Source organism: Myodes glareolus, chromosome 8, assembly GCF_982192425.1.
Source record: "Myodes glareolus chromosome 8, mMyoGla1.1, whole genome shotgun sequence".
In the NCBI taxonomy this organism is placed as follows: domain Eukaryota; kingdom Metazoa; phylum Chordata; class Mammalia; order Rodentia; family Cricetidae; genus Myodes; species Myodes glareolus.
In genome coordinates, this window is record NC_142033.1 from 68,590,326 (window position 1) to 68,617,923 (window position 27,598).

Below are 27,598 nucleotides of genomic sequence, written 5' to 3' on the forward strand. Positions count from 1 at the left end.
GTGGGAAAGGACGGGTCAGAGGAGGCACTGGCTTCTTCCCAAGCCGAAAGGTGTGTGCATGGCTAAAACTGCAAGCTTCCACCTCAGGCTACGGTGGTGGGGAGACAGCTTGGTGACACCTGCTGCAGGAGGTAGGCATTCAGGGCAGGCATCTCTGCAGAGGCCACACTGAGCTGACACTTGACTAGACTACGAAGCAGATGGCAGGCAGAGGAAGCAGCAAGTTCAAGGGCTTAATCTTACGTTGAGCTCCCTAGAAGCAGAGGCTGAGCAAAGGTCCTGAGGGTGTCTAAGGAATGGCCTAGGAGGAACAAGGACACCATGACAAGATGTAAAAAGGCCAAGTAGAGCCTTGGGTGTTGGTCCACGGGGCCCTGGAGGATGAATGCACATAAGAGGTGTCGCTAAAGGTGGCTGTCAGTTCTCAGTCTCTAGGACCAGGTGAGAGAGCCCCGTTTCATGACTCAATTGAGCTGAGATGAGCACCCAACTCTGTGCCACATACAAAGGGTTTTTGGACCCCGGAATCAGAAAGTGGTGTGAGCTTGAGGCAGGGGTAACTAGGTGACTCCCAGACACCCTGTGCAATGTGCAGGGAAGCAGAAGAGGGTGGCTAGGAGCTCGAAGAAGGCTGACACTCATGGCTGCTGAGGGAAACTGTTCTTGCTGGGCTTGGCACCATCATGGCCTACTGCAGACCTTCAGACCAGGGCAAACTGAGAGGTTGAGGGAGTGTTCAGAGGCCACCATGGCTAGAGGGAGTGAATGGGGACAGGAAGACGATAAACTCAGAGAGGATAGAGGCACAGGACTCCATGGGTTCCCAGTCATGTCTGCAATGGGCAGTGCAGACATGACCCCTACCTGCAGCTCAGGGGCAGCCAGGGCCTGGTCCAGTTTCCGGAACTCTGCTTCCCGCCAGGCCGTCTGCAACTGCTGCCGTAGCACGCGCGCCCGGACTCTGGGGAGGGCCAGGCTCCGGTCCAGCTGCGTGAAGCAGCCCTGGGCCTCCTGCTTCACCCTGAGCAGGTCTTCTTCAGACAGTGAGATGGCCGCACAGCAAAGCTTCCTGGGAGGGGGCAATGGCCATGGACTGGGTCAGAGACAACAAGGCAAGGGAGCTAAATCCCAGATGGGAGCAAAGAGCTTAAGATGCACATCCATGCCTTCGTATATATTTCTTGAGTACTTAGTATGTACAGCGCAGTGTACAACACTTTATCAGACAAGCGAGGCACTGTCCACCCAGCCAAGCAGTGTGTCATACGTGCAGAAGAAGGATGCTCACTTCCCCACAGGGCACAGCCCTGAGTTCTGCTTAAAGGATGGTGAGCAATGACTCATCTACCAACACGACCCATGCTGGGCACCACGCTGGGTGACGGAGTGTTGGGAACTGATCTGGGCCCCCAGATTATCTGTCCAAGGTCAACCTCATGCCACACTGGGGATGGGGTATGTTTAGAAATGGAGTCGCTACAAATAAGACAAGCTAAGACTAGATGACACTGGAGAAGAGTTGGCTCAGAATACGAGTGCCGTCCTTATCGGAATTGGAGAAACAGGCACAGGGTGAGTTCCTACCAAGAGGATTAAAGGCAGAGAAAAGAAGTGATATGTCATGCTCCAAAATATACAAAGAACTCAAAAAATTGGTCATCAAAAGAACAAATAATTCAATAAAAAAGTGGAGTACTCTTTTTTATTAAAACTCTCAACAGAAGAATCTAAAATGGCTGAAAGACACCTAAGGAAATGCTCAACATCCTTAGTCATCAGAGAAATGCAGATCAAAACAAGTCTAATGTTCCATCTTACACCTATAAGAATGGCCAAGATCAAAAACACTGATGACAACTTATGCTGGAGAGGTTGTGGGGTAAAGGGATCACTCCTACATTGCTGGTGGGAATGCAAGCTGGTACAGCCCTTTGGATATCAGTATGGCGATTTCTCAGAAAATTAGGAAACAACCTACCTCAAAACCCAACAATACCACTTTTGGGTATACATCCAAAGGATGTTCAATCATGCCACAAGGACATGTGCTCAACTATATTCATAGCAGCATTGTTTGTCATAGCCAGAACCTGAAAACAACCTAAATGCCCCTTGACTGAAGAATGATAAGGAAAATGTGGTACATTTACACAATGGAGTACTACACAGCAGAAAAAAATAACAACATCTTGAATCTTGCAGGAGAATGGATGGAGCTAGAAAACATTGTTTTGAGTGAGGTAACCCAGACACAGAAAGACAATTATTACATGTACCCACTCATAGGTGGCTTTTAAACATAAAGCAAAGAAAACCAGCCTACAAATCAAAATCCCAGAGACCCTAGACAACAATGAGGACCCTAAGAGACATACATGGATCTAATCTACTTGGAAAGTAGAAAAAGATAAAATCTCCTGAGTAAATTGGGAGCTTGGGGATCATGGGAGAGGGTTGAAGGGGAGGAGAGAGGCAGGGAGGGGAGCAGAGAAAATGTATAGCTCAGTAAAATCAATTAAAAAATAAAAAACAGAAGTGATATGTCTATGAGTCAACAAGAGCCAAAGATTGGCGACAATGACCAAAACTAACAGAAAAACAAGGAGCAGAGCATCCCCTGAGTCCCGAAAGGGGACACAGCCCTGTTCACATTCTCATTTAGATTCCGGGAGAGAACCTGTCTGTGGCCTTAATGCAAGGCTGGTGCTGCTTGGCTGTGGCAGCCCTCAGCTCAGACACTGAGAATTCTTCCCCCAATCTTGAACCTTAGGGGATGAGCTGAGCGATGCTGGGAGAGGTACTTCCTCGCTCCCGCTTTGGCCAGTGTGCCTACATCCATGTTCTTCAAACATTTTTCTGTGCAGACAAGCAAGGTTTGTCTGACTTTCCTGGAAGGGTTCTATTGACATTAGCTGCAGGAAAGATGCTCTGTAAATGCTTTGAAACTGGGAAATATTTGCAAAATACCAGCTGTGGGGAGTCAGAGGTGGGGCTCCGTGTGTGCAGATCTGAGTGTAGAATGTGGGGCTGAAAAGCTCTAGAACATTTTCTGATGGAAATAGAGTCTGACTTTCAGGGATGCCCAGGGTCCTCAGCTGACATCCAGGGTCCCAGATTCTGAAAACCTCTTCCTAATCCCTCTTTCCGGAACAGCCTCTGCCTGTTACCCTCTGGTAGCAAGGACTCCTGGGCTAGAAGGGACTCTGATGTGAATAGTAACTAGTCCCACAGGCCTTCTAATATATTGGCCCTATGGCCTGGTCCCAGTCTCAATCACTTGGAGGCCAGCAGAAAACAAATGTGTGTGAGCCAGGATCCTGCCCTGGTGGAGTTCAGCATTGGGCCAGACACTCGGTTTGGAGTCTGTGGATGGGGCTCAAAGGCACTATTATTTCTCTGCACCAGTTTCCCCCTTTGCTCAGTGGGTTCGCTGCAGGCCACACAACTTACAAATGTGTGTTTCAGAACCATAGTGAAGAGCTATTTCTGCTTAATGCCTCAGAAATAGAGGTCATACCCTCAGGGTCTCAAAACAGCAAAGCAAGGAAGCAGCTGGCAGTGTGAGCCTATGAGTTAACCCTCCTTAACCCCTGGAGAAGTCCTAAGAGCTTGCTAATGGCCAAGCGAGATATCCCATTATTCCATGAATGGCTAACTCGATACTGGCTTTGGAAACGCTCCTTGCAATAAGGGTCCTGATGAAGCAGAAAAAAATGATCAGTAGATAATGGGAATGTCAGAAGGAATTCAAGCACATCAAAGAGTCCTGCACCAAAGGGATTGTGGGAAGGTGCAGGCTGAGCATCACCTGAGTTGACTAAAGATCTATGGTAGTTATAAGAAGTGGCATTTGAGGATCTGGTTCTTACTGTGCAGAGGAGCGAGCATCCTGTGCTCCTTGGTGAGAAAGCAACAAATAACCAGACGCTGGAAGACAAAGGAAGCCAAACTAACACAGGGGTGGGACCTACCAGGAGACCTTTGAATGCAAGCAAGATAATATCATTAGCGACTAGAGAGGTGGTTCAGTGGGTAAGAGCATTTGCTGTGCAGTTATGAGGACCTGAGTTCAAATCCCCAGCACTCATAAAAAGTCAGGCAAGGCTATGTGTGCCTGAAATGATGGCATTGAAGGGCAGACACAGGCAAATCCTGAGAGGTTGCCTCCCAGTCAGCCCGCCACAAATGGAGATGCTTCCAGTTCAGTGAGAGACCTTGTTTTAAGTTAATTAGGTAGGGAGTGATGGAGGAGGACATCCAGCCACTTCCGATGTCACATGGTTATAGCCACACACACACACATGTACACACGCAATGCATACATATACACATACACACAAGTACACATATATACATCACACAAACACACCACACACACATACGCACACACCACACAGATATTATACATATCACATAAGCAGCACACACATATACACCACACATACCATACACACAAAAAAGCCAATATCACTCTCTGAACATGCCTGGCCTGTTCTCCTGGCAGCAAGCTTGGTTTCTGGGAAGAGCGCTGTGCAGAAAGAGGCATTAAACCATTAGCACCAGCACACTCCAGCAATTTCCTCCAGGAAGAACAGTTACAGACAGACCTGTATCAATAAGGGTCCACGCACAGGTTCCCAAGTACAACCCAGGCTCTTGCATCACACACCTCAGATGGCATCATGCACCGCACCACACCGCACTGCACTGAAGAAAGCACCCCCAAAGAGTTCGGTACTAGTCTGGGGGGGGGTCTAGTTTGTGGCTACATCATGTGTTGCCTAGATTCCTGGTGACACAGGATAGGTTGAGAGGGCCTGGGCAACCTCATGCAAGCCACAAACACTCTCCAAGTTCCTGAAGTGGACAGCACATCTCTTTTGTTTTTGTTCAGTGATGTAGTGTCTCAGCCCCAAGCACGTGATCTTTTTCTGCCTCTGAATGCCTGGTTACAGGCATGTGCCACCATACTTGGCAAGGTAGCATTTCTTTTTTATTTATTTATTTGCTGTTTGCTGTTGTGTGTGTGTATGTACAGACACATGTTTGTGTGGGCACGAACATGTGTGCATGTACATGTGTGTGTACTTTATTCTTTTGAGAGAGTCTCTTACTGAGCCTGGAGTGTGAGTTTGGTTAGGGGCCCTCCTGTCTCTGCCTCCTCAGTGCTGGGATTACAGGCTCTGCATTCAGCTCTTTGATTGGGTTCTGGGGATCCCAGTTCAGGTCCTCATGCTTGTGCAGGAAGCACTTACCCAACGGAGCCATCTCCCCAGCACTTATTTTATTTGGAGGCATGGCATCAATAGCCCAGGCTGGCCTCAAAGTGGTTGATCTCCCTGCCTGCACTTCCCAAGTGCTGGAATTCCTGGCCTGACTACCACACCCAACTCATATCACGCTTCCTAGGGAAGGATCAGGCACACTTCACTCCCAGACAACACACTGGATGATCCACATAAGTCTCTGTGCCCCACAGAAGCTGGGTTACCCACCTTCCCAGCCTACAGTGCCTCATCCCATGATGGTCCTGCAGGTCATGTATAATCATGTGTGACTTGTAGGCCCAGTGTGTGTGACTAATAAACACTGCAGATCTTATTTGTCTGAGGATGGCATCGCATGCTCAGCCACCCTGCCTCTCCCTCCTGCACGGACCACTCCCTTCCCAGTGTGGTGGGCAAGGATGCTGAGAGCACCCATCTTCATCACTCACGTGAACACCAAATGCTCCCAATGCCTCAGCTCTGCCTGCTCCTCAGTGCTGGCCTCTGGTGCATCCTGCTGTAGCCGCTGCCTCACGCCTTGCACCAGCTCCTGGCCATGTTCTCTCTCCTCGGCCTCCAGCTGCGCGGTGCGGGCTGCAGACTCCCGGCTGTGCTCCTCTAAGATCTGCTGCAGGAAGAGCCAGGGCGCACTGCGTTTCAGCAGCTCCTGTGTCATGGCTGTACTCTGCAGGCGCCTCAGCTCCTCGGTGGCTTTCTCAGACAATGACACCGTCAGGACCCGGAGGTCATCCAGGGCAGCCTGGTCCAGACGCTCCTGCAGCTCCTCCAGGGCAGCAGTGTGCTCAGCCATCACATTCCTCCACTGGTCCAGGTACTGGACTGCATCCTCCGCAGTGCTGGAGGCCTCACCGAGGGACACCTGCTCCTTCTGCTGCTCCTTGTGCTGGCAGGAATGTGAGAAAGGGCAATCGGATGGGCAGGGCCCATGGGTGCAAGACCACAGAGTCAGGAGTGACAAGGGACAGTGCTTTCTTTAGACACTTAAGGGGGAACAGAAGGTATATACAGGCTTGTCCCCAACAAGCTCACATTTGGAAAACTGTCCTTGGCATAACCAAACCCTAGGCTCTGGTGGCATAGACCTGTCGCCCCTGTGGCCTGGGAGATTGAAGCAGGAAGACTGTAAACTCAAGGCCAGCCTGGGCAACATAGTGAATCCTGTATCAAAGCAAAGAGTAGAAGTTAAAAGAGGGCTGGGGATCTAGCTCAGTGGCATCACCTATACGGGCAGGGCCACAGTCTCCGATTCTATTGAAGAACACAAAGCGTTGTGTTCTTCCATCTGTTCATGCTGTGACCAGCGTAGCCACTCATTCAATTCTTTTTTTTTTTTTTTTAGTGAATTATTTATTGACTGCATGTGTCAAGCCATGTCCTTGGCATTGGGGATACAACATAAAGCCTTCATGGAGCTACTACTACTTTGTGAGTCACTCGCGATATTTATCAAAAGCAACAGTTAGAAATAATGCTTGTAGCACTCTGCCAGAATCTGTAGCAAGGCCTGAAGCCCAGCCCTCCTTCCAGAATTCATCTCGTATAGGGTCGGACCATCTCGGAAATGTGGCTCTGGACTCCCATGCTTTGCCCACTTTAGTCCCTCAGAACCGGAAGGGGTGGTTAGCCATGGGACGCTCTGTAGTGAGCGGAATCAGGTGCAAGGCTTTCTGCCAGACACAACTTGATAATAAAAAGCAGTTTCTAGGCTTTGGTCAGTGCGCTCTCCGCCTTGGCCAGAGAAGCTTCTACTTGCAGCCGATGGTGGTTAATGCAGGGACTCATAACTGCTCAAAGTGCAGAGAACAAGGGACTGCATCGTGCTCATCCTCAGGTGGGACATGAACGTAACACCTCCTCCCCCAGGGGCTCAGGGAACACCGAGGATGAAGGGCAGAGAGACTGGAGGAGCTGGAGGGCTTGGAGCGGTGCTCTAAGAGAGTGCTACCCAGACACGACAAGGATGAACTCTCACCAACTGTGGCAACATGCACAGGCCTTCACTAAATCAAACCAGTGAGCATTCGGGCATGAGGAGGGAAGGCTCACAATGTCCCCCTCCTGCCTAAGGAGCTACAAGCAGTCAACAGCTGAAGCGGAGAGTTTTATTCAGAGATGTGACCCCTGGTTGTTGCCCATGCTCCAGTGATCAGCCTTACTCCTATGTGAATATGGGCAACATTAATTAGACTTGGTAGGTTAAATATTAAAATATCTATATACAGAGAAGGGCCGGAGAGATTGCTCAGTGGTTAAGAGAATGGGCTGCTCTTCCAGAGGACCTGGGTTCAAAATTCCCAACACCAATATGGTGGCTCAAAAGCATCCCTAATCCCAGTTCCAGAGACTCTGATAACCCTTTTCTGGCCTCTGGACAGCCAGTAGATATGTGCACACATACATTCAGGCAAAATGACCATACACACATTTTAAAAAGTAAAAATAGAAGAAAAGGACATGAAGTTGAAAGAGGAATGTCGAGGAAGAGATCTGGTAGGGGGCTGGAGGGAAAAGCAAGGGGTAGAGATCAAAATGCATAGAATTCATGTATGAGATTATCAAAGAATGAAAAAAAAACCCTACTTCCTAGTGTTTTAGCTGAAAGCCCCCCAGTCCTCCTCCTCCTTCTTGCCTCTTCATTCAGCTGGGCTGACAGTTACTTCATGTCACCCTGTGGTCCCTGGGGTCCCACCCATGTGACTTCCAAATCTGTTCTAACTTCTCACAAAGGTCAGGGTGCTATGCCAGTTCAGGTGGTGACAAGTTTTCATCTGGCCATCTACTGGAGCCTTCTATGGTTCTGTCTTCCCAAGCTCTTCCAACAAGCTTTCTAAACCACAAACTCAGCGTCACTGTCCCTTCCTAAAGGCTTTTTAACCTTCTCCTCTGCCTGAACTAGAGGATCAGCCCTCAGGCTAGCAAACCATGCCTCCATGACTTGACCCTACTTCTGGCCAGCTCTCCTCCAGCCTTGGTCTCGCCCCTCTGCAGCCCCATTCTGCTCTCTAAGCTTGCTAAATGCAGTCGTACGCTCTGGTCTTAGCACTGAAACCTGGCACACAGTGCTGCCCCCCTTTCTGCAACTTCGCACTGCCTGCCTCAAATGCCCATTTGTCCTCAGGTCTCATCTCTGCTGTACATGCTCTGGAAAGCCTTCCCCAGAGCAAGAGTGATTGTCACTTTTGCACCTCATAAGAATTAAAGATGCTGTCTTATCTAACACACCACATGATTAATTAAACATAAAGGTCAGCACCTATCATGACCATCCTCCAATTCCCTTCCAGTGCAGACATTACTAATCCACCACAAATCTCTGCTGTGCTGAGATGGCATAGAAACACAGAATCCCCCTTCCTATAGCATTCTTAGAAGTCACTGCTAATCAACCACAGACAGCACCTCATGTCACCAGCTCTGACCACCCTGTGCTGACATCAATGCCTGTTACCCCATGGGAAGGGTTCTGCAGAAAACAGCACAATACCTCACATACCTTTTGCAGAAGTTCTCGCCTTCTCTTAGCTATTAATTTTTGGTGAAGCCTTTTCTTTTCTTGCTTTAAGTCATTGTCCAGCTTCTGCTTTATAGAAAAAGTTTCTGTCTGTGCACGCTCCAACAGCGTTTCCATCTGATCTTCGTCCAAGTACCCAGCCCTACATGGAGAAGATGAAAAGTCAGGAAATGCAGGCTCCCTCCCTCTGCAGGCTGAACTGTTGCTGCATGGATGGGTGTGTAGTTCTTATTAGCCCATTCTGAAGCTGGAAAACCTCCAGGAGAAGTTACCACTGAGACATAAACATCATACCAACAGAGTGGGGTCAGGGTACGTGGAGATGGAAAGAGAAAGCTGAGCCCAGAGATCGGATGGCTCAGAAACAGGCAGAGGTTTGGGAAGAAGATGTTTGCTGAGACCAATGGGTACGAAGAGCACCTTCCCAAGAAGGGGGGGAGGGGCAAGAATCCAGAGTCAAGAGGAAGGAAATCCTAGAGAGAGGCTGTGGAGACTTCTGGGGACATCTGGATGACATTCAGATGATACTAGTATATGAACCAGGGACGCATGCTGTGGTCTGAATGTTCCCCTCAAAATGCCTGAGTTTTAACCAGTGAGCTAAGTCAGAAAAGGGGGATAATTTGTGAGAAAGAAGGAGGCCAGCAAGAGGGGAAGAGAAGGGACAGGGAAAGTGTGTGTGTTTGTGTGTGTGTGTGTGTGCATGTGTATATTATGTGTGTATGTATGTGTGGGAACAAAATGTAATGGTATGTATTCGTGAAAATTCCATACAAAACCCATTACTTTATTATACCAAGTTAAATTTTAATTTAAAGTGATGATCAGCACCTCCAAAGCTACAGAGAAACCGTCTCAAAAAAACAAAAGAGAGAGAGAGAGAAAGAGAGAGATGATCAGCGCTATCACCACAGGAATGGGTTAACTGTGGGAGTCTCATCCCCTTGTCCCCTTCTCTCTTAAGTACTGTCACCATGCAGTGCCTTATGCATGGTGTGACACAACCAGAGGCCCTCGGCAGATGCAGTCTTAGCCGTTCCAGGCTCCAGACAGACCATGCATCAAACAAACTGGCATTGTGTCCTGCCTGTGGTATTCTGTGGCAGAAACAAAAGAGAGACAGCTCCAATCTATGGGTATCACCCCTAACTTGTGAGGTTCCAAGCAGGGAAAACTTACAGTATAAAGGATAGACCCCCCACTTTGAGCCTCACAGTTTACTGTGTGTCAGCCACACCATCTCTGCCCTCAGACTGGGATTCACATGCCAGCACCCGGGTCGTGTGCCCTTCTAACTGGAACTGACTTACAACAACCATTTAGACTGGTGGAGGAACTTCCCAGCCTCCATGACCACATGAGCCAGTCCCTCCACGAGCTCTCCTACGGTCTGGCCTGCTGTTTCTATTTGTCCTAGAGCCGTGATGAGTGTGTGCTTCTCCTGCTATCACTGTCCTTAGCTTGTCTGAATCCCTTGGCTGTGTCCCCAGCTCAGCACAGACCAGATAATCCTGGTGGAGCGCAGCAGGACGGAAGGAAAGGGGTGCTGTGTAGATGTAAGTCTGGCTGGGGAGACAGTTACATGGCAAAAGCGGTCACTGTGGAAATACCAGGACTTAAACTCAGATCTCAGTGTCGATGTGAAAAGCTGGGCATGGTGGCACACATCTGTTACTCCAGGCAGGAGAGGGGGTGGAGTAGCAGTGATGGTGATGAGGGAGGTAGGGACTGGCAGATCCCAGGAGCTTGGGGTTCACCCAGGACAGTCAATCTCGGAGCTCCAGATTCAGTGAAGAAATCCTGTCTTAATTAGTAAAGTGGAAAGCCAGAAAGTAAAAGACTGAGTGTCAACCCCTGGCCTCCACATGTGTATACATGGACAAGCACACATGCACATGCACACACACACACGCACACACACACTGAGAGAAAGAGAGAGAGAGGAAAGCAAGGATGGATGGAAATGTAAGTCTGTGCCCACTATTCAAAACAAGAGGGAAGACGGCCTTCCCTGGAAACTGCTCAGGGCAGCCATGCAGCTGCCGTTTCCTCTTTCACTTCAGTGAACATTAATTAGGAATGCCAAGCAGGCTACGGTGATGAATCCATTACCATCTTAAGCTAGGCAGTGCCTACATAATCTGCATCTTATTGAATCTCTATTAACCACAGCAGGAAGCTGCAAAGGCCCCATAATATGACCTGAGGTGTAGAACCAATTCACAAAACCATGCATGGTTAGGAGCAGGGCCAAGCTCACCAATATGCCCCTGTTGTTCAGACCTCCACAGCACATCTCACTGTTTACCAGCCTCGCAGCATGGCTGGGCAGAAACTGTGACAAGAGGCAATGCGTGGAGCTTCTGAGAGCCCTGTCTGACCCGCTCACCTGAGACCCCTCCCAGTGGTCCCCAGTGCTGCTGAGAAAAACCACGTGAGCCCAAGCCAAGCCTCCATGCCTCTTATACTCAGTGGTGAGGGCCAATGCTAACCCTGCCCGAAGCCAAGCCTCCACATCTATCACACTCAAAGGCAAGAGTCAATGTCATTCCTGCAGGTGGTGAAGCCTGAAGAGAAGTGGACTGTCCCATCGCAGTCAACGTCAGCCTTCTTCACGCGTTTATCCAGAAAATGTGGCTCGGAAATTGCTCCTCCAAACAGTCCGTGACAGGAACATAAAGCCAGGAGTCAGAGCTGGCAGAGGTTGAGTATAGGTACATGATGCTGGGGGTGCTGTCGTCATAGAATGGCCTTGACAACCACATGCGCTTTTCAAGTGTCTACTGTGAGGGAATTTTACCACAAAGGAATCCCTTTGACAAACCAGGCAACAGCATCCAGGCATAGCAAAGTGGACAGCCAGGCCTGGTCTTGGGAGTGTCCGCCTTGCTCTGCTGTTGGATGGGAAGGCTGGAGCAGCTTCTCTGTCCCATCCCCCCACCCCCGCTCCCATGAGGCTACACGCTCTTACCTCTCGTGCTTATGGATGAGGCTTGTCAGCTGAGCAGCCGCGGTGCTCAGCAGCCCTTGCACACGGGTCTCCACGGCCTGCAGGCTCTGGACCAGGTACTCCCTATGGCCAAACCTCTTGCTGAGATGGTATCTCTTGGTGGCCTGGAAGAAGTCCATCAGCTCTTCTACACTCTCCTGTTTACACAATGAGATGTATGCCTCCTTAGAAGGCTGGGAAATCTTTGAGAACATTTAAAACAGGACCTTTCCTTTTGGAAGATAGGGCACAGGCTGGCAATGGGGTGAATTCCTTGAACCTCCCTGCTGTACAAAGGCTATGAGGAAGTGGGGTGTGAATATGAGGGCTCAGAGAAGCGCCCTGGTGACCAGATGTATGCCACATCCCCCTCAGCAACATGCCTGCACCCCAAAACAGGACACACGTGTTACCTATGCCATTGTTCACTCTGTGCCCCTGAAGCACAGTCCAGCTGGGGACGTCCCACAGTCTTGCACCTTGGGACACGTGTTGACATTCTGGGGTGAATCAGCCACTTAGCCAGCCCCATGGTGTCTGAGGAGATGGACAGACAGGGCAGTGAAAAGGGCAGTGGGGAGTCACAGTAACAATCGCTGTCTCAAGTCTGCGTCCTCTGGGATATCTCTGGGCAAGAGTGCTCTGAACTTCCCCACTTTAACTGGAGGAGAGAACTATTATTCCCAATTTACAGATAAGGAAATCAAGTCCACACCACACTGCTGGAAATGGCTGCAAGTTCCTAGGCAGCAGTTCTGAAGTCAGCAATCTGGGTCTGGGTTCCAGACTCTGTGGTGGTAGAGTGGTTGTCCTCCAAACCTAGCTGTCACCAGCATCCTAGTGACAATAGTGGTCCGTTCAGAGTAGCTGCACCAGTGGCAATCCCATCAGCCAGTACTACTTCTCTCTGCAAACACAATGGCTTCTTACAAGCTACCCACTGAGACTTGTGATGCCTGGACAGTCCCCCTTCCACCTAAGCTGTGGCCTGTCCATGTTCCAACATGTGAGGATCGGCACTCTCCAGGGAGACACTGCATGGTCAGGAGTGTGAAAGCTGGTCTTCCCCTGGGCCTTCTGTGTTCTAAAAATCTCAAGCCAGGACAGCTGTGGTTTCCATAAAGCCAGATCCATGAGTCATCAGGAAGTTCACAGCCAGCTCCAACACCTGAACAGTGCAGTGTGAACACAGTACTAATGCTAGTAGATGGAGAGGGGGCACCTCTTTTTTCTTTTTTACAATGACACGTGTTTTTTCCTGATGCTGCTACTAAGCATCAGTGCTGTGCATCAAGGGAGTGAAATAAACTCAAGATCTGTGATGTTCTGGGGTCCAGATATCTACATGGACAGCTACCCTCACAGCATGTTAGTGGGGGAAAACCGGTTCTACATGGAGAGGAGGTGTGTGCTCTGGCAGTCTTCCGAGTGTGCTTCCTAATAGGCTTGAAATGATGACTTCTCCTCTGCTGCCCCATAGACGGCCTCCTGGCTGCTCCTCGGTTGTTCTTCATCATCTCAAAGTGGGCAAATCACCTGCAGTACTGACGTGCTCAGAAAACTACCTTCACTGCCAACTAGGAGCTGATTCAGCCAACACGGACAATCTTTACACTCGTGTTTATGAGCCCATCTAGACATAGAGCCTATAACCTATATATCCATCAACTGGTCCATACATGCATGTGTGCGTGCATTATCTACTATCTAGTGTTGCTGTCTGTGTGTGCATGCATGTGACATATTATGTAAAGCTTAAAATGACCTGCCAAGGATCAGCTCATTAAACCTTCACTGCATCAGGACCCACAGCTGATAGAGGTAGAGCCAGAATCCAGGCCACGTAAGTGTGAGCCCGTGGCTTGCACGATGAACCACCTGTGTGCCTGAAACTCCTCCTTTATCAGGAGGATGAAGGAACAGAAAGCTCACCAGTGCCCTGCACAGAAGGACTCAGCTATAGGAGAGAAAGTCACCAAGGGTTGAGCAAACACCTCTCTAAGGGGCAAGCTTGAGTGCAGACATTACCTGTGTTTTAGAATAGTCTTGCAGCAGTATTTTAGCCACCTCAGGCCTCAGTTCCCCTTTGGCCACAGCGCTCTGTATCTGGGTATAGACGATGCTGTGTAATTCGTTTCTCTGGAAAACAACTAGCTGCCTGTGTGCTTGGGCAAAATCCTCTGCTTGCTGCAGGGCGAGGGACTTGTGCATGTCCTCCTGCTCCAGGCCATGGAGGGTCCGCAGAAGGCTGCTGCACTCTGCAGCAGACTGTGGGGAGACAAACGTATGTGAACATGCAGATATGCACACTGATAATACACACAAGCAATGGACACACCAGCACACTCAAACAACAAACAATGCACGTGCACATTGTATTGCATGCACATGTCAAGCACAGGCACAGGGCATGTGAACATGTAACCACATAAGAACCATGTGCAATGTATATAGGAGCATATGTACATAGGAGATAAACACATTTTTACTGTGTACATGCATGGGTACATACATAGTACATCCAAAGGCAGACAAGTGTGTGTGTATACATGGTACTCACAAAGCCACACAAATGCACTCATGCATGAACACCTTGAACCCAGGATTATACACATAGTACACACATACACACACACACACCCCCGCACGCACATACACATACAAATAGCCCCAAGCTGACAGTGTTGAGGCTGCTGAGTCCTGGAAAGGTGCTGTCCCAACCCATCCTTCCCTGTTATCTGAATTTTCTGCCAGAACAGCTGCAAAACAGAAAGTTCACAGTGGGTGGGCATGTGCCAATTTGCAAATCAGATTGCTTGAAAAGCGTCTGCAAGAAATGGAAATCTCCGAAGTGTCAACTGATCGCACAGTGAGACGCACAGGATGCCTCCCATCGTCGATGAGGAGAAAAATGCCAGCAATCAGGCCTGAGCTTGGCTCCTCGGTGAAAAGGAAAAGAGCTATTGAGCTGCTGAGCCATGGCACTTGGCTTCCTGGGCTGAGATCCAGGGCGGCCACACCCCATAGGACTCCCACCTAGAGGAAGGGGCTCTTTACCCCCATGGGTAGGTGGGACTATAGGACCCCAGTGTGTGTGCCAGGTGACAGTGACAGTTCCATGTGTGAGGGTGTAAACTGGGACACAATGGGTGACCACTTCTGAGATTACCGTGTGTGTGTGTGTGTGTGTGTGTGTGTGTGTGTGTGTGTGCGCGTGTGTATGTGTGTGTGCGTGTAAGTGCACATGTCTGTATGGAGGCCAGAGGTTAGCATCCTGTGTCTTCCTCTTTCATTGTCCAACTTACATACTGAGACAAGGTCTCTCACTGAACCTGGAGCTCATTGTTTAGGAAAGGCTGGCTCACCAGTGAGCCCCAGGGAACTGTCTCTGCCCTCCAGAGGTGGGGGCTACAGATGTGTGACCATGCCTGCTTTACATAGGTGCTAGGGATCCAAACTTGGGCCCTCACATTTGCATAGAAGGCTCTTTACCCACTGATGCCCTTACTCCACCCCAGTGTCTTGATGTAATTAGGTCCCTCTTTCATTGCCTATGGGTAAGCTGGGGTTGAGGGAAGGCTCCATCGTGGGTGGATATGACGACATCACACGAGAGCCCTTAAGGAGGGAGTGCTCACTGAAAAGAGAGACAGCTTCTCTCCTGTTGGCCGTGAATGAACCCAACAGTAACTGTGGAGTATCCATGGTCAAGGAAAACCTCCATAAGCTGGGATTCAGTCCTCCACATACCAAAGTGAATTCTGTTCACAGCAAGAAGAGCTTGGCCCAGGAACCAAAGGAGACCTGTGTGCAAGCTTCAGGCATCTTGAGCACAGGACCCAGCTGGCTATGCCAGGACTTTAGTCATGGAAGCTGGGAGATCCTGCTGTTTTCAGTGCCTGACGGTGAGTGGCTCATTACACAGGCACCAAAATGGACATCTTCCCATCCGCAGGGTCAGAGCCATGGGCTCAGAGACATCCAGGCCCTTTCCCTAAGTTCCCCATAAGAAAACCTTTAAGGTCTGGGTTCTGAAACCACACAGAGAGAAGACAGAACACTACACCAGCAGGAAGGCAGGGGCAACTGAGCATGTGCATGGAGACGGGTATGGTTTGACCTGCCCACTCCTTCAGAGAAAGGCTAAACCCACCAGAGTTCTTGCTATTTTGCTTCCATAGTTTTAAAGTTTTTCATACATAGTTATTTTCTATGTCATGAGTGTTTTGCCTGCATGTATGGATGTGTAGCACATGTGGGCGTGGTCCTACCACATGCAAGCCCAGCACCTAGAATATACACCCTGGTTGTGAGCTGCCATGTGGGCGCTGGGGATAGAACCCAGGTCCTCTAGAAAAGTAGGCTGTGTTCTTAACTACTGAGCTATTTCTCTAGGTCCTTGTTTTGTTTAGAGAGAGAGGGTCTTACATAGGCTGGGCTGGCTGCAAACTTACCAGATAGCTGAGCATGACTCTGAACTCCTGATCCTCCTGCCTCTATCTCCCAAATGCTGGGATTATAGGCATGAGCTACCATGCTTGGAGAAACACACATTTTTAATATACGCTTTTCTGTTTTAGATGCTGCCATTTAAATAAATGTGCACTATCCCTCCTGAACTTCTTCAATAAAAGGCTTTTCACCAAGCGAAGGCGTGGCCAGTAAGCTGTTTCAGCCAATGGCAGGCTGACTTTGAGCTTCCCCAGGGCTGCTCCTGTACCAGTTCACTATACACCATCCAAAATGTGAAATTATGGTTTCCACAGTTACGCTCCTTGTACTCCACTCATCGAGACTGGCAGACTGGAAAACTGTTTTATAAAAACATGTCTATCCGTGATGCAATGTCAAGTTCTCACACAGGAAAAAAAAAAATCTCTCTTTCAGAAGCTTAAGAAGATTTAGGAAGCCTCCCTGAACCCAGGCAGAATACAGGTCCTCAAATAGCTGAAGGTGCCTAGGGACAGAAGAGGGAGCACTCTTGCTGTGTTACACCACACACCCATTTTGTGGGTATCTGTAGCACTTCTAGGGTTCTGCTATCACTCACTATTCGGGGTGCCATTTATACCAAGTGTGGAGGAGGAAAAGGCAGGTGAGGACTAAGTGGCCTTAGGGAGCAGAGCTATGAGACCCTGATTTCCTGGGCCTTGGTTTCCCCACCCTCAGATGTAAATATTTCATATGGTTTATGTCTGAGGTTTCCTTAAAGATGATATTAAACCATGACCCTCAACTTGACACCATCTAGAATCACGCGGGAAGAGTCTCAGTGAGGAAATGCCTGGACCGGGATGGTCTGTTGGCAAGTCTATGGGGACCTGTCTTGATTACATTAATTAATGTGGAAATGTCCATGCTAAGAGTGGGCAGCACCATTCCCTAGGCTTGAATCTTAAACTATGCAAAAGCAGAGAGAGAGAGAGAGAGAGAGAGAGAGAGAGAGAGAGAGAGAGAGAGAGAGAGAGAATGCCTGTGCTCGTTTCCCTCTGCTCTTGACTGGACGTGATATGACAAGCTGCTTCAAGGGTCTGCTGCCTCCATTTCCCAGTCTTGTTGGACTATAAATAACCTGGAACTGTGAACTAAGATAAACCCTTTCCCCTAAGTAACTTTGCCAGAACACTTTATCATAGCAGCAGAAGAGGTCTGGGGTCTGAATACAAAATGTCCACCCTGCCCTCCAGAGGCTGATTTGGTTCCCACCTGGTGGTGCTTTCTGGAGAGGTCATAGAACTTTTAGGAGGTGGAACCTTGCTGGAGGAAGTACATCACTGGGGTGAGGCTTTTAGGGTCTAGAGCCTGGCCCCACTTCCTGTTCTTCCTCTGTGCTTCCTGCGTGTGGATGAAGTGTGATTGCTCTGCCTCCTCTCTGCCACCCCACCCTCACTCTCAGGTTGCCCTACCTGCCTTCCCTGCTATGATGGACTGTATCCCTCTGAAACTGTCAGCAAAAACAAATGGTTCCTTCCTTAGTTTGCTTTTTGCCATGGCAACAGAAAAGCAACTAACACAGAGGGAAACCATGACAGCACCCACACAGGGCTGACAGGACCAAGCACTGACGGAAGCCCTTGTTTACCTTCTAATTTATTCTGGGCTTTTTAGCCAACTCATAAAAGACTCATAAAAACAGGAAATGTGACGTATTGATGGGCTGCCCGTGAAGTGTCAATGTGAGTATACATTGTATAATGTTGAGCCAGGTCCACACCGCTACCTCCTCCAACATGAATCATCTCTTTGAGGTGAAAGCACAAGAATCCTCCTTGGCTTTCAGAGTCAAAGCTTGTCAGGGTGGGCTGCAGCTACTTGGCTGTGCAAATGGCCACCAGACCATTTCCTTCATGTGCCTTGGTGTCCCAGCACCACCTGGCTATGCAAAGGTCACTAGAGTGTCTCCTCTGCTCTAACTGTGCCTCAGAGTCCAGGGCCCAACCTCCTTCATTCGGGCTGCAGGCCTTACCATGCCTGTTCTGACTTACTTCACACTAACTTCTCACACAGCCTTCTGAGGCGAACGGAAGAGAAAGCACTGTGTCTATTGTTCAAAAGGTGGAAAGGGGACCCAGAGGAACCCAGCCTTCTGGAAGGGCAGGGTAAAAGTCAAGTTCAAGGAAGCCTCCCCCAAGTCTAAGCTCCTAGGGAGTTGGAACCTCTTCCCTGCAGGGCACATGCTGTGAAAGCCATAAGGAATCACTTGGGCATTTACGTACAAACAGATTTTATCCCCACAGTCATGTCAGAAGTTCCTAAACTTTACTACAAAGACACACGATTTCTTGTTTCACATTTCTTTTTTCTTAGACTAACTCTAGGAGGAGAAACATAATCCATCCCAATACTCTTTCTGTACTTTGTCTGATGATGACTGCTGCACACGGCAGAGCATTGGCAGGTTCTGCGGCTGCATGTACCGCAGGAAGGGAACTTGTCCTAGGAGCTGTGTCGCTCAGGGGTTATGGGGGAAGCAGCTTGACTCACATGAGGTCGCTTGTTTCTAGACACGTGAGCAGTGACGCAGACCAGTGGTATACACTGGCTGTAGGCTAGCAGGGTAGGAGTGAGAGCAGGATATAGGCTGAGGACTAGGGAAGGCAGGTTTCTATAGTCAGGGATGAAGGGCTGGGCTTCACAAAGAAACAGAAACATAGGCAGATCTAGAATCCATCCTCCATGCTCCACCGTGAATGCAGGACCACAGCCTTGACAGTGAAGCACAGAAGGCACTACAGACAGCAACAGGGTGGGAATGAGGCCACACAGCAGGGGAGGGGGGTGGCAGAGCAGTCCAATGGCTAGGGGCATCAACATGGTGCCACTTGAGGCCCTCTGGATCAGTGATTATGTTTTGGTTTCCATCCGTCAAAAGTGGGCTCTTCTCACTCCCTGCCTCACTGAGCAGAGCAGGGCACAGTTTCAAAAGGAGGCTTCTGTAGTGTGCCTAGAATTCCCAGCTCTAAGAAGTCTGTGCTTTGTAACATATTGCATTCTTCCCTAGTATTTAAATTAAAAAATTTAAAGGCAGCAATACATAGTGAAAACAAGCAGGATATGCAGTTCCACAGGCTGTAAACATCTTATAAAACACAGACTGCAGCAGGAGGCTGGTCTGTATGTCGGAGTCTAGTATAGAGGAGCTGAGCCACCACTGTGTTTCCAGGGGAGGCATACAGCAGGCATTCAATGAACGCACAAAGTAGGCAATCAGTGAGATCAAATGGCTCTCTGTTCCACTGTGGGTTTTACAGAGCTTTCGGTTTTGTTTGTTTTTGGCTTTTCTAATAGAATGGGCAAAAGTTTCTGTGGAGAACCAGAAAAAAAAACTCACACTTTGCAGGCCATGTAGGAAGCCTGGCTTGGGGAAGTGTGGGCTGAACCACAGAGATAGACAGAACATTAGAAGTCGGGGGTGGGGGGGCATGTCATCAGAGAAGCTAAAGTGGGCAGAATAACATCTACCCCCAAATACATGCACATGTCTAGGTCCTGACCTCGTAACTTGGGAACCTGTAAATCTGAACTCCTAAGGGTCTTTGCAGGTTGAACCAAGTTAAGAATCTCATGTGTGCATCCAGGGCCCTGAATCAAAAGACAAGAGTCCTTATAGAAGACAGAAAGAGATGACAGAGTTCCAGGAAGAGGCCATGAGAGGATAGAGCAAGGTTAAAAGTAACTTAGCTACAACCCCAGGAACACATGTAACCACCAGCAAATCTGTCAAACCAGGAAGGCCCTCCCTAAAGACCTCAGAGGAATCTGGGCTCTGCATATATCCTGAATTGTATTTCTGAACTTCAGAACCACAAAAGAACAAATTCATATTCTCATTCTTTCTCTTTCTCTCTCTCTCTCTCTCTCTCTCTCTCTCTCTCTCTCTCTCTCTCTCCATCAGATGTGTGGCACCTTGTTCTAGCAGCCATAGGAAGCCAGTATAGCATCTACACAGGCCAGAAGCCCCACCCCAAATAAGATAGCATCGAGGCAAGACAGGCCCGTGAAGCAAGGGAACAAGTGGTGCACAGTGAACCCCACCCGTCCTTCACTGCAGCCCTGTCTGTGTTGAAGACTCAGTGACCCTGAGACACCAACTGAGATCTTTTATTCTCTTCTGGGGCTGTACTGTGTTTACCTGGCAGGTTGGGCCTAAAAGCAACTGTCAGGCAGTTTCCCTACCTGCTGGGCCTCAGAGGACACAGGTGTTCAGACCTGTGCAGGCATAGGTCACATGGTCTGGACACCTCTCTTGTTGGGAAGACAATTCAGACTTACTCAGCTGTGCCTGGAAGACAGCTTCTCTCAGGTTGGCAACTGCCATTTTCCGTTCATTACTTATCTCATCCATACTGAGGGGGCTCAGAGGACTTAGGATATAGGGCACCAGATGTAGGCCAGGATAATTTGTGTAACAATGTCTTCCAAATTAACACTCCCTCCTACAGGGAGGAGAGAGGCTCAAGAAGTAAACAAAACCAGCTAAGTTCAGAAAGTAAAGGAAACTCAGAAGTCTCCTCCCCAAGGCTCTGTAAGCAATAACAATTGTTTGGGAGACCCAGGGAACTGCCTGTAAGTTGAGCAGGGAGCTCAAGGGAGGCAGCTTTTGTGAGTTGTCACTCATGCTGCTGTGGGCTTTAATAGGGATGCAGCTGCTTCTGAGTCTCCCATGCCCCCATAACAACTTCAGCAAACTCATTGCTTCACTAAGCTAGGCTCGGGCGGTATCAGTTTTTAGGTCTGTCATCAGTACATGGGGGGAGTAGTCATTTGTTCAGGTCTCCAAAGGAAAAGTCACAACAACTCTAAGTCCATGCTTGCCTGGCTCCAGAATTGTGTGGGATGGAGCTGTCGTTTAGCAAATGGCATTCCCAAAGGAACACACATACTCTGACATCACAACCAACCATGAATTGGCCGCACCCTCTGCTAATGAAGCCTTTCTACTCTTCCCATGACCACCATGGACAGAACTGTATTATAACATGGCTGACTTGTGTCGTAGTTTTTCAAATATGAGCATATTTCATTAGAACATGAGCTTCTTGAATGCAAGAGGTTGGATTCAATTTGGTATCTGTAGTCCCTAGCCTAATAGAAAGAGACAATAAGGTACCCATAAATCCTAGCAAAATTTCAAGGATGGAAAGATGTGTGGTACAGGGCTATGTGGATGGATGGGTGAATGAGTGGAAGTGTAAATGAACAGACAGGTAGGGCAAATAGACAGATGTAGATGACAGGACTATGTGTGGTTGGGTGTACAAATAGATAGGTGGGTGGTGTATCAAAGGATGGACACCATAGTGTGTGGATAGATGAGTGAATGGGTGGATGCATGGTTGCAGGAATAGATGGGTGGCTGGAATAGAGGATGGGTGGATGGATGCATGAAAAAGTGGGTGAGTAAATGAAAATATGCATGGGTTGGAGGATGGAAGCATGCATGAATGGCTAGGAGGATAGGTAAAGGTATGGGTAGATGTATGTATATATGTATGTATTATGAATTGATGGGTGGATGAATGGGTAGATGTACAGATGGATGAATACATGCATGAATGGATGGAAGGAAGGAAGGAAGGCAGGAAGGTTATGGATGGATAGGTAAATGGATGGTTGGATGGATAGATAGGTGGATAGATAGGTGAATGAACTGATAAATGGATTGATAGATGGGTAGGTGGATAGGTAGGTGGATAAGTGAATTTGTAAATTGATATGTTGATGGTTAGATGGATGGATCAATGGATCAATAGGTAGATAGGTGAAAAGACGGACAGATAGGTGAATAAATGGGTAGATAGGTAGATGAATATGTAAATTGATAGGATGATGGTTGGATGGATGAATGAATGGATGTATGGATAAATGGATAGACGTGTAGGTGGATGGATGGATCAATAAGTGTATAGATGATTGACAGGTAGATGGGTGGGTGGATAGGTAACTTTGATATGTGGATGAATGAATGAGCAGCCAATGGGTTGGTTGAAGCACTGATAACTAATGAGAACTTGAGGAGGAATGAGCAATATGCAAGCCTTCAGGGTTGCCTTACCCTCTCACTAACTCGCTTCAACACCTCTTCTACTTCCTCCATGGCCACCATCTCCCTCTGGTACTGGCTTTCTGTCTTCTTCCTTGTTTCTAGGTCACACTCCGCCGTCAGTGCCAACATCTTCCGCTCATACTCCTCTTGTACTTCCTTCTCCAGCAGCAGAAACTGCTCTTTGAAAGCAGCTGTCACCTTCCTCTCTGTTTGTGGAGAGAGGTGGCCACCACTGGTCAGATTCTTCATCAGAAGGGCAATGATGTCCTTACTAATTTGGTTCCGGCAAGCCTCCAGGTCCGCATCTGCCTGATTCAGGGTTGCGATCTCCAGCCTTAGAAATAGAAGTCAAATGGGCTCCATTACACAACAGAACCAGGGGCTCCTCAAAATTGTCAAGCTTTAAGGTATTTGTGGGTAAGACCTTTTCTCTTTCTTTCCCCTCCCTTTCTTCTCATTATTCCCTCCCTTCTACTCTTCCATAATTTGAATGCAAAATGTCTCCCACAGGCTTACTTGTTTAACACTTGGTCATCAGTTGGTAGGCATTACTTGGGGAGGTTATGGAACCACGGGAGGTAAGGCTTAACTGGAAGAAGTAGAATGCTAAATTCAGGCCTTGAGGGTTTTAGTCCCACCATGCTTCCTGTCTGGTCTCTGTTTCCTGATCCCCCCAGATGTGAGGAAGCAGCCTCATATTCTTGCTACCAGCCTTGCGCTGCTCCTGCGGCCACACCTCCATTATGATGGATGACCATTCCCTTAACCCATAAACCAAAGTCAAGATCTCTTCCTTTAAATTGTGGAATGCCACAGCATGTTTAAGCCTCATCTGCCTAACTGGCTTCCAGAGGTCCAAGCCAGCAATGTGTAGAGACTCTTTCTCTACCCATGCTTTGCAATGGTAGACACCATCTGTCATTTGATGCGGATCTGACAATATAAAAATATTAAGGACGCTATCACAGAAAATCTCAAGCATTTGAAAGTGGAGAACACACTGTGACCAGTATCAGTTTGCTTGAATTTTGTCATTATTCACCAATTCCATTAGTTCTATTCCTTGCCACATGTGTTTGAGCACTGAAAGCAAATCTTAGATATGCCATCTTATCTGGAAACCCCTCAACATGCACCTGTAAGTGTCAAGAAGATAAACAGATACACATACAGACAGAGAAATGGGTATATGGCTATTCATATGTGTGTATGTGTATACATATATCTGAAGAGCTGTAGCAAAGCACTACCTTGTGTTAAAGGCACTTCATTAAAGGATATTTCTCTAGAAGACCCATCAGGGCTTTTAACCCTGAACCATCACTCCAGCCCCCATCAGTCTCATTTTAAAAGACAACCCATGTATTTGCTTCCTTCATTGTCTCAGCAAGTACTTTACTGCAAGGAAAACTCTGTTGGATCCAGGAAGAATCACAGAAGATGCCTTAAAGAGGTGTGTGCACGGTTAAATGCTAAATGAGCCAGACAGAACCTCACAACTTCTGAAAGAAAAGCTGTGTTCTACTCTGAGGCAGACAAAACAGACTTCACACCTTTAATGAAGCCTGGTGGGGCAGAAGGAAGAATGGCTCCCCCACCATGTCTTTCTTCAGTCCTGAATACGTGACTCCAAGTCACAAGGCAAAGAAGCTGAGGCTGCAGATGGAGCCATTGCTCAGCAGCTGATTCTAACATCCAGGCATCAATAAGGAGGACTTTCAACTTAGAAGAGAGAGGTGGAGGAGTCAGGGTCAGAGGAGGCCATCTGAGAAAGCAAAGAATGCAAGAAAGATTGACAGGTCCGAAGACCTAGGAAGGGCTGAGCACTGAGTGTGGCTGCCACTGGAAGCTGCAAAACTTGACTTACGCCTGGTGAACCCCTCAGACTCTTATCCCCAGGATCCTAAGACAAAACATCTCTACCATGAGCTGCCAAGCCTGTAGTAATCTGTTACAAGCGAATAGCAAGCTCAAAAACACCATGCTGGGCGGCTGTATCTATCACTCATTCTTTAATTCAGAAAATAGGGCACTCTGGACTAGGCATATTGCCCGTTCTTTCTCATGGCTGCCTAGTGAGTTACTTACTAACTAGAGGAGCTCAATAAAGGACTTGGTTTTCCCACCTGCATTGGGGGATGGCCTCAGATTGTTGTTCAAATTTGTATCAAATAAATAATAATTTCACAGCACAATTTTCCAGCATCTTGTTGGCCTATATACTCGTACTTCCCTCCGTAGCTCCTCCTTCCCCAGGGAAACTGTCTGCTGAGGGGTCAGAGCAGATAGCTTGACAGGCACTCAGCTCAGAGACGCTGGTTGCAGCCATGTCACTGCCCAGCGCTTTGCATAGACTGTCAGAAGTGGCAACAAGAGAAACTGCCAATGTCCCAAGGCCACAAGATACAGAAAAAGAGTCTCTCCAAATCGATTAAATTTCCAAGCTATTAATGGCATTGACTCTCATTGTTAATTGCCCAATGGCTTAAAAAAAAAAAAGAAAAGATAAGCAGAACAAATTCCTCGCTCGTACATAGCATTAGAGGGAATGCTCTGGGGAAGGGGCACATTTCCACCCCCTTCATGCACTTGTAATCATTCACAGCACAATGAAATACACACGTTTCTGCACTACCCCCAGGACATCATGACATCAAGAAGACAGACATTTGGGGTCACAAGGGATGGGGTTCTGATGTTGGAACTCCTGTACTGTTCCCTGAACTGGTGCTTGCAGGGTAACGCCTAAGAAACCACTGTTTAGAATTCCCAAGAACCAAATTACAATTTACACTTTTGTAGGCTACTTATAATAAAAAATGAGATGGTATTCCGCAACTAAAGAAGCAATCCCCAAGGATACATGACCCAAAAAAGCCAGCAAACAGATCCATCTTCCTGCACCGAGGGCTTTGACAGAGGACGACCACTTTGCTACTTTGCAGAATGTTTGGAAAGAATAAAAAAAATAGGAGTTGCAAAAACAAACATACTGTATGGTTAGCACGAAAACCTACTCAAAGTTGTGTGTTTACAACTTCAGCACAACAAATGCTCCCTACACCCCTACTGTGTACAAAACAGTCTGCAGACAGCATAGGGGCAGCGGCGACAGCTCAGAGCTAGCAGAGAAAGAAGCACAGCTCTGGATGTCTTCCCTTATGCTCTCTGTCTCTGAAGCATCTACACTCAGGATTTGTAAAAGACCATTCTTCAGTAGCACAGTGGATTTGAAAGTGCGCTGGCCTGGGCGCAAGTCCTCAGCATGCACATGACCTCAGGCAAGCCAGTGAGCCTCTCTGAATGGCAGCTCCCTGGGCTGAAAATTGAGCACCCATGAAACTTTCATTTGACGCCAGATGCTTGGTGTGACCCGGTTTCTGGCTAGGATAGAACTAAATTACTGGAAGCACAGCATGCTTCTAGAACCTTCTGCGATGTGTCAATCCTACCCAGTTTCTCCTTCCTCATAACAGGTCCCAGCATGCCTTGGGACCAAGCCCACTCCCACTGTGACCACGGTCAGGGAACCTGATAAAAACCAAAAGACACAAACCCCTCGCCAATCCTCTTTGTGAGAGGCGCCTGTGACGCCAAGCTGAACATGCAGGCGAGCCTTTCAGGAGTTAAGCTGGCACAGAGAAAAGGGAACAGTACCACCTGGTATTGGAAATGCAGCAACAATCAAGCTGCCCGCTTGCTGGGTGAGAAGCCCAGCTAAACCTCCAGTAGGAATTACAAGAAGATAAATGACTTACTAGAGAACAGGAGCCCTTGAGAGACTGAGTTCCCTGAGTTCCCTGCAAACTCAGCCCCTGACAGTTCCTCTGTGGGAGCTCCTAAACCTTATGAGAGGTCAACACAGAAAGACGCGAGGTAACTGACAATTCCAGGAGGAAGGAAGGCAGATAGGCAGGCAGACAGACAGACAGACAGACAGACAAACCAGTGTCCAACCACTGAGGCTACAACACAGTTGAGTCAATACATTTTAAGACTGAGCTGGGGGGTGGGGGAGGAGAGATGACTCAGAGGTTAAGAACCACTGCCTGTGAAACTCCCAGGAATCTACATGGATGACCCCAGCTAAGACTCCTAGCAATGGTGGAGAGGGTGCCTGGACTGGCCTTCTCCTGTAAGCAGATTGGTGACTACCTTACTTGTCATCAGGGGAGTGAAGGAAGCAGGTGCAGAGATCCACAGGCAAGCACTGGACTGAGCTCTGGGAGGGCAGTCCAGTTGAAGAGAGGAAAGCGGGATTGTATAAGCAAGGGGTCGGGATCAAGATCATGACAGGAAAACCCACCGAGACAGCTAACCTGAGCTAGTGGGAGCGCATGAACTCTGGACTGACAGCTAGGAAGACTGTATGAGAATGACAGAGGCCCTTGCATGTGAGTGACAGTTGTGTGGCTTGATCTGTTTTGGGGGCCTCTAGCAGTGGGATCAGGACCTGTCCCTGGTACTTGAGCTGACTTTTTGGAAACTATTCCCCATGTTGGGATGCCTCGTCCAGTCTTGATACAGGGGGAGGAGCTTGGTTCTGCCTAAACTTCATATGTCATGCTTTGTTGACCCACATGGAAGGTCTGCCCCTTTCTGAACAGAGGAGCGGATGGAGAGGAGGGTAGAGAGGTTGTGAGGGTAGGGAACAGGAAGGGAGGAGGGAGGGGAAACTGTGGTTGGTATGTAAAATAAATAATTTAATTAATAAAAAAAAGTTTTAAAAAAAACCCACTGCCTGATCTTCTAGAGGACTTGTGTTCATTTCCCAACATCCACATAGCAGCTCACAAACACCCGAAACTCCAGACCCGTGGAATTCAACATCTTCTTCTGGCCTCTGGGGGCACCAGACACTTGCATGCTGCTCAGACACACATGCAGGAAAAACACCCATAATAATCAAATAATTTTTATGACTGAGCTGGAGAAGGAGGTTGAGGGAGGAGGGTGAGGGAGGAGGCTGAGGGAGGAGGGTGAGGGAGGAGGGTGAAGCACCAAAAGGAGGGATGAGTTTCATTCTGAGGCTGAGCTCTCACAGCCCATGCTTGCTAATCGATGTGAAACACTCTTCAGACAAAGTAAGATCGGCAACCAAGGAGAGACAAAGAGAAGGTTCCAGAGCCTGAGTATCACTAAAAATGTCGCCACTCTCACAGCAGAATTAGCGAGCTGCCACACCATGGAGAGTTTCCAGTGATGGGGATGGAGGAGGGCTGGTCTCCTTACACCCTTCACATCTGGAGTCAACTGCAGAAACA

General features: G+C 48.4%; 1 protein-coding gene across 2 annotated transcripts in view; it reads right to left on the reverse strand.

Moving 5' to 3' along the window:
* Positions 1-27,598, reverse strand: part of Evc2 (EvC ciliary complex subunit 2) — a 75,036-nt gene that overhangs the window by 24,941 nt on the left and 22,497 nt on the right. For both annotated transcript variants that reach the window (XM_087909074.1, XM_087909075.1), the window contains 6 exons: positions 22,344-22,668; positions 13,817-14,056; positions 11,771-11,946; positions 8,782-8,941; positions 5,717-6,171; positions 865-1,069 (listed from right to left, as the gene is read on the reverse strand). In XM_087909074.1, the coding sequence (XP_087765200.1) occupies positions 865-1,069; positions 5,717-6,171; positions 8,782-8,941; positions 11,771-11,946; positions 13,817-14,056; positions 22,344-22,668 (1,561 nt within the window). The remainder of the gene's footprint in view (positions 1-864; positions 1,070-5,716; positions 6,172-8,781; positions 8,942-11,770; positions 11,947-13,816; positions 14,057-22,343; positions 22,669-27,598) is intronic.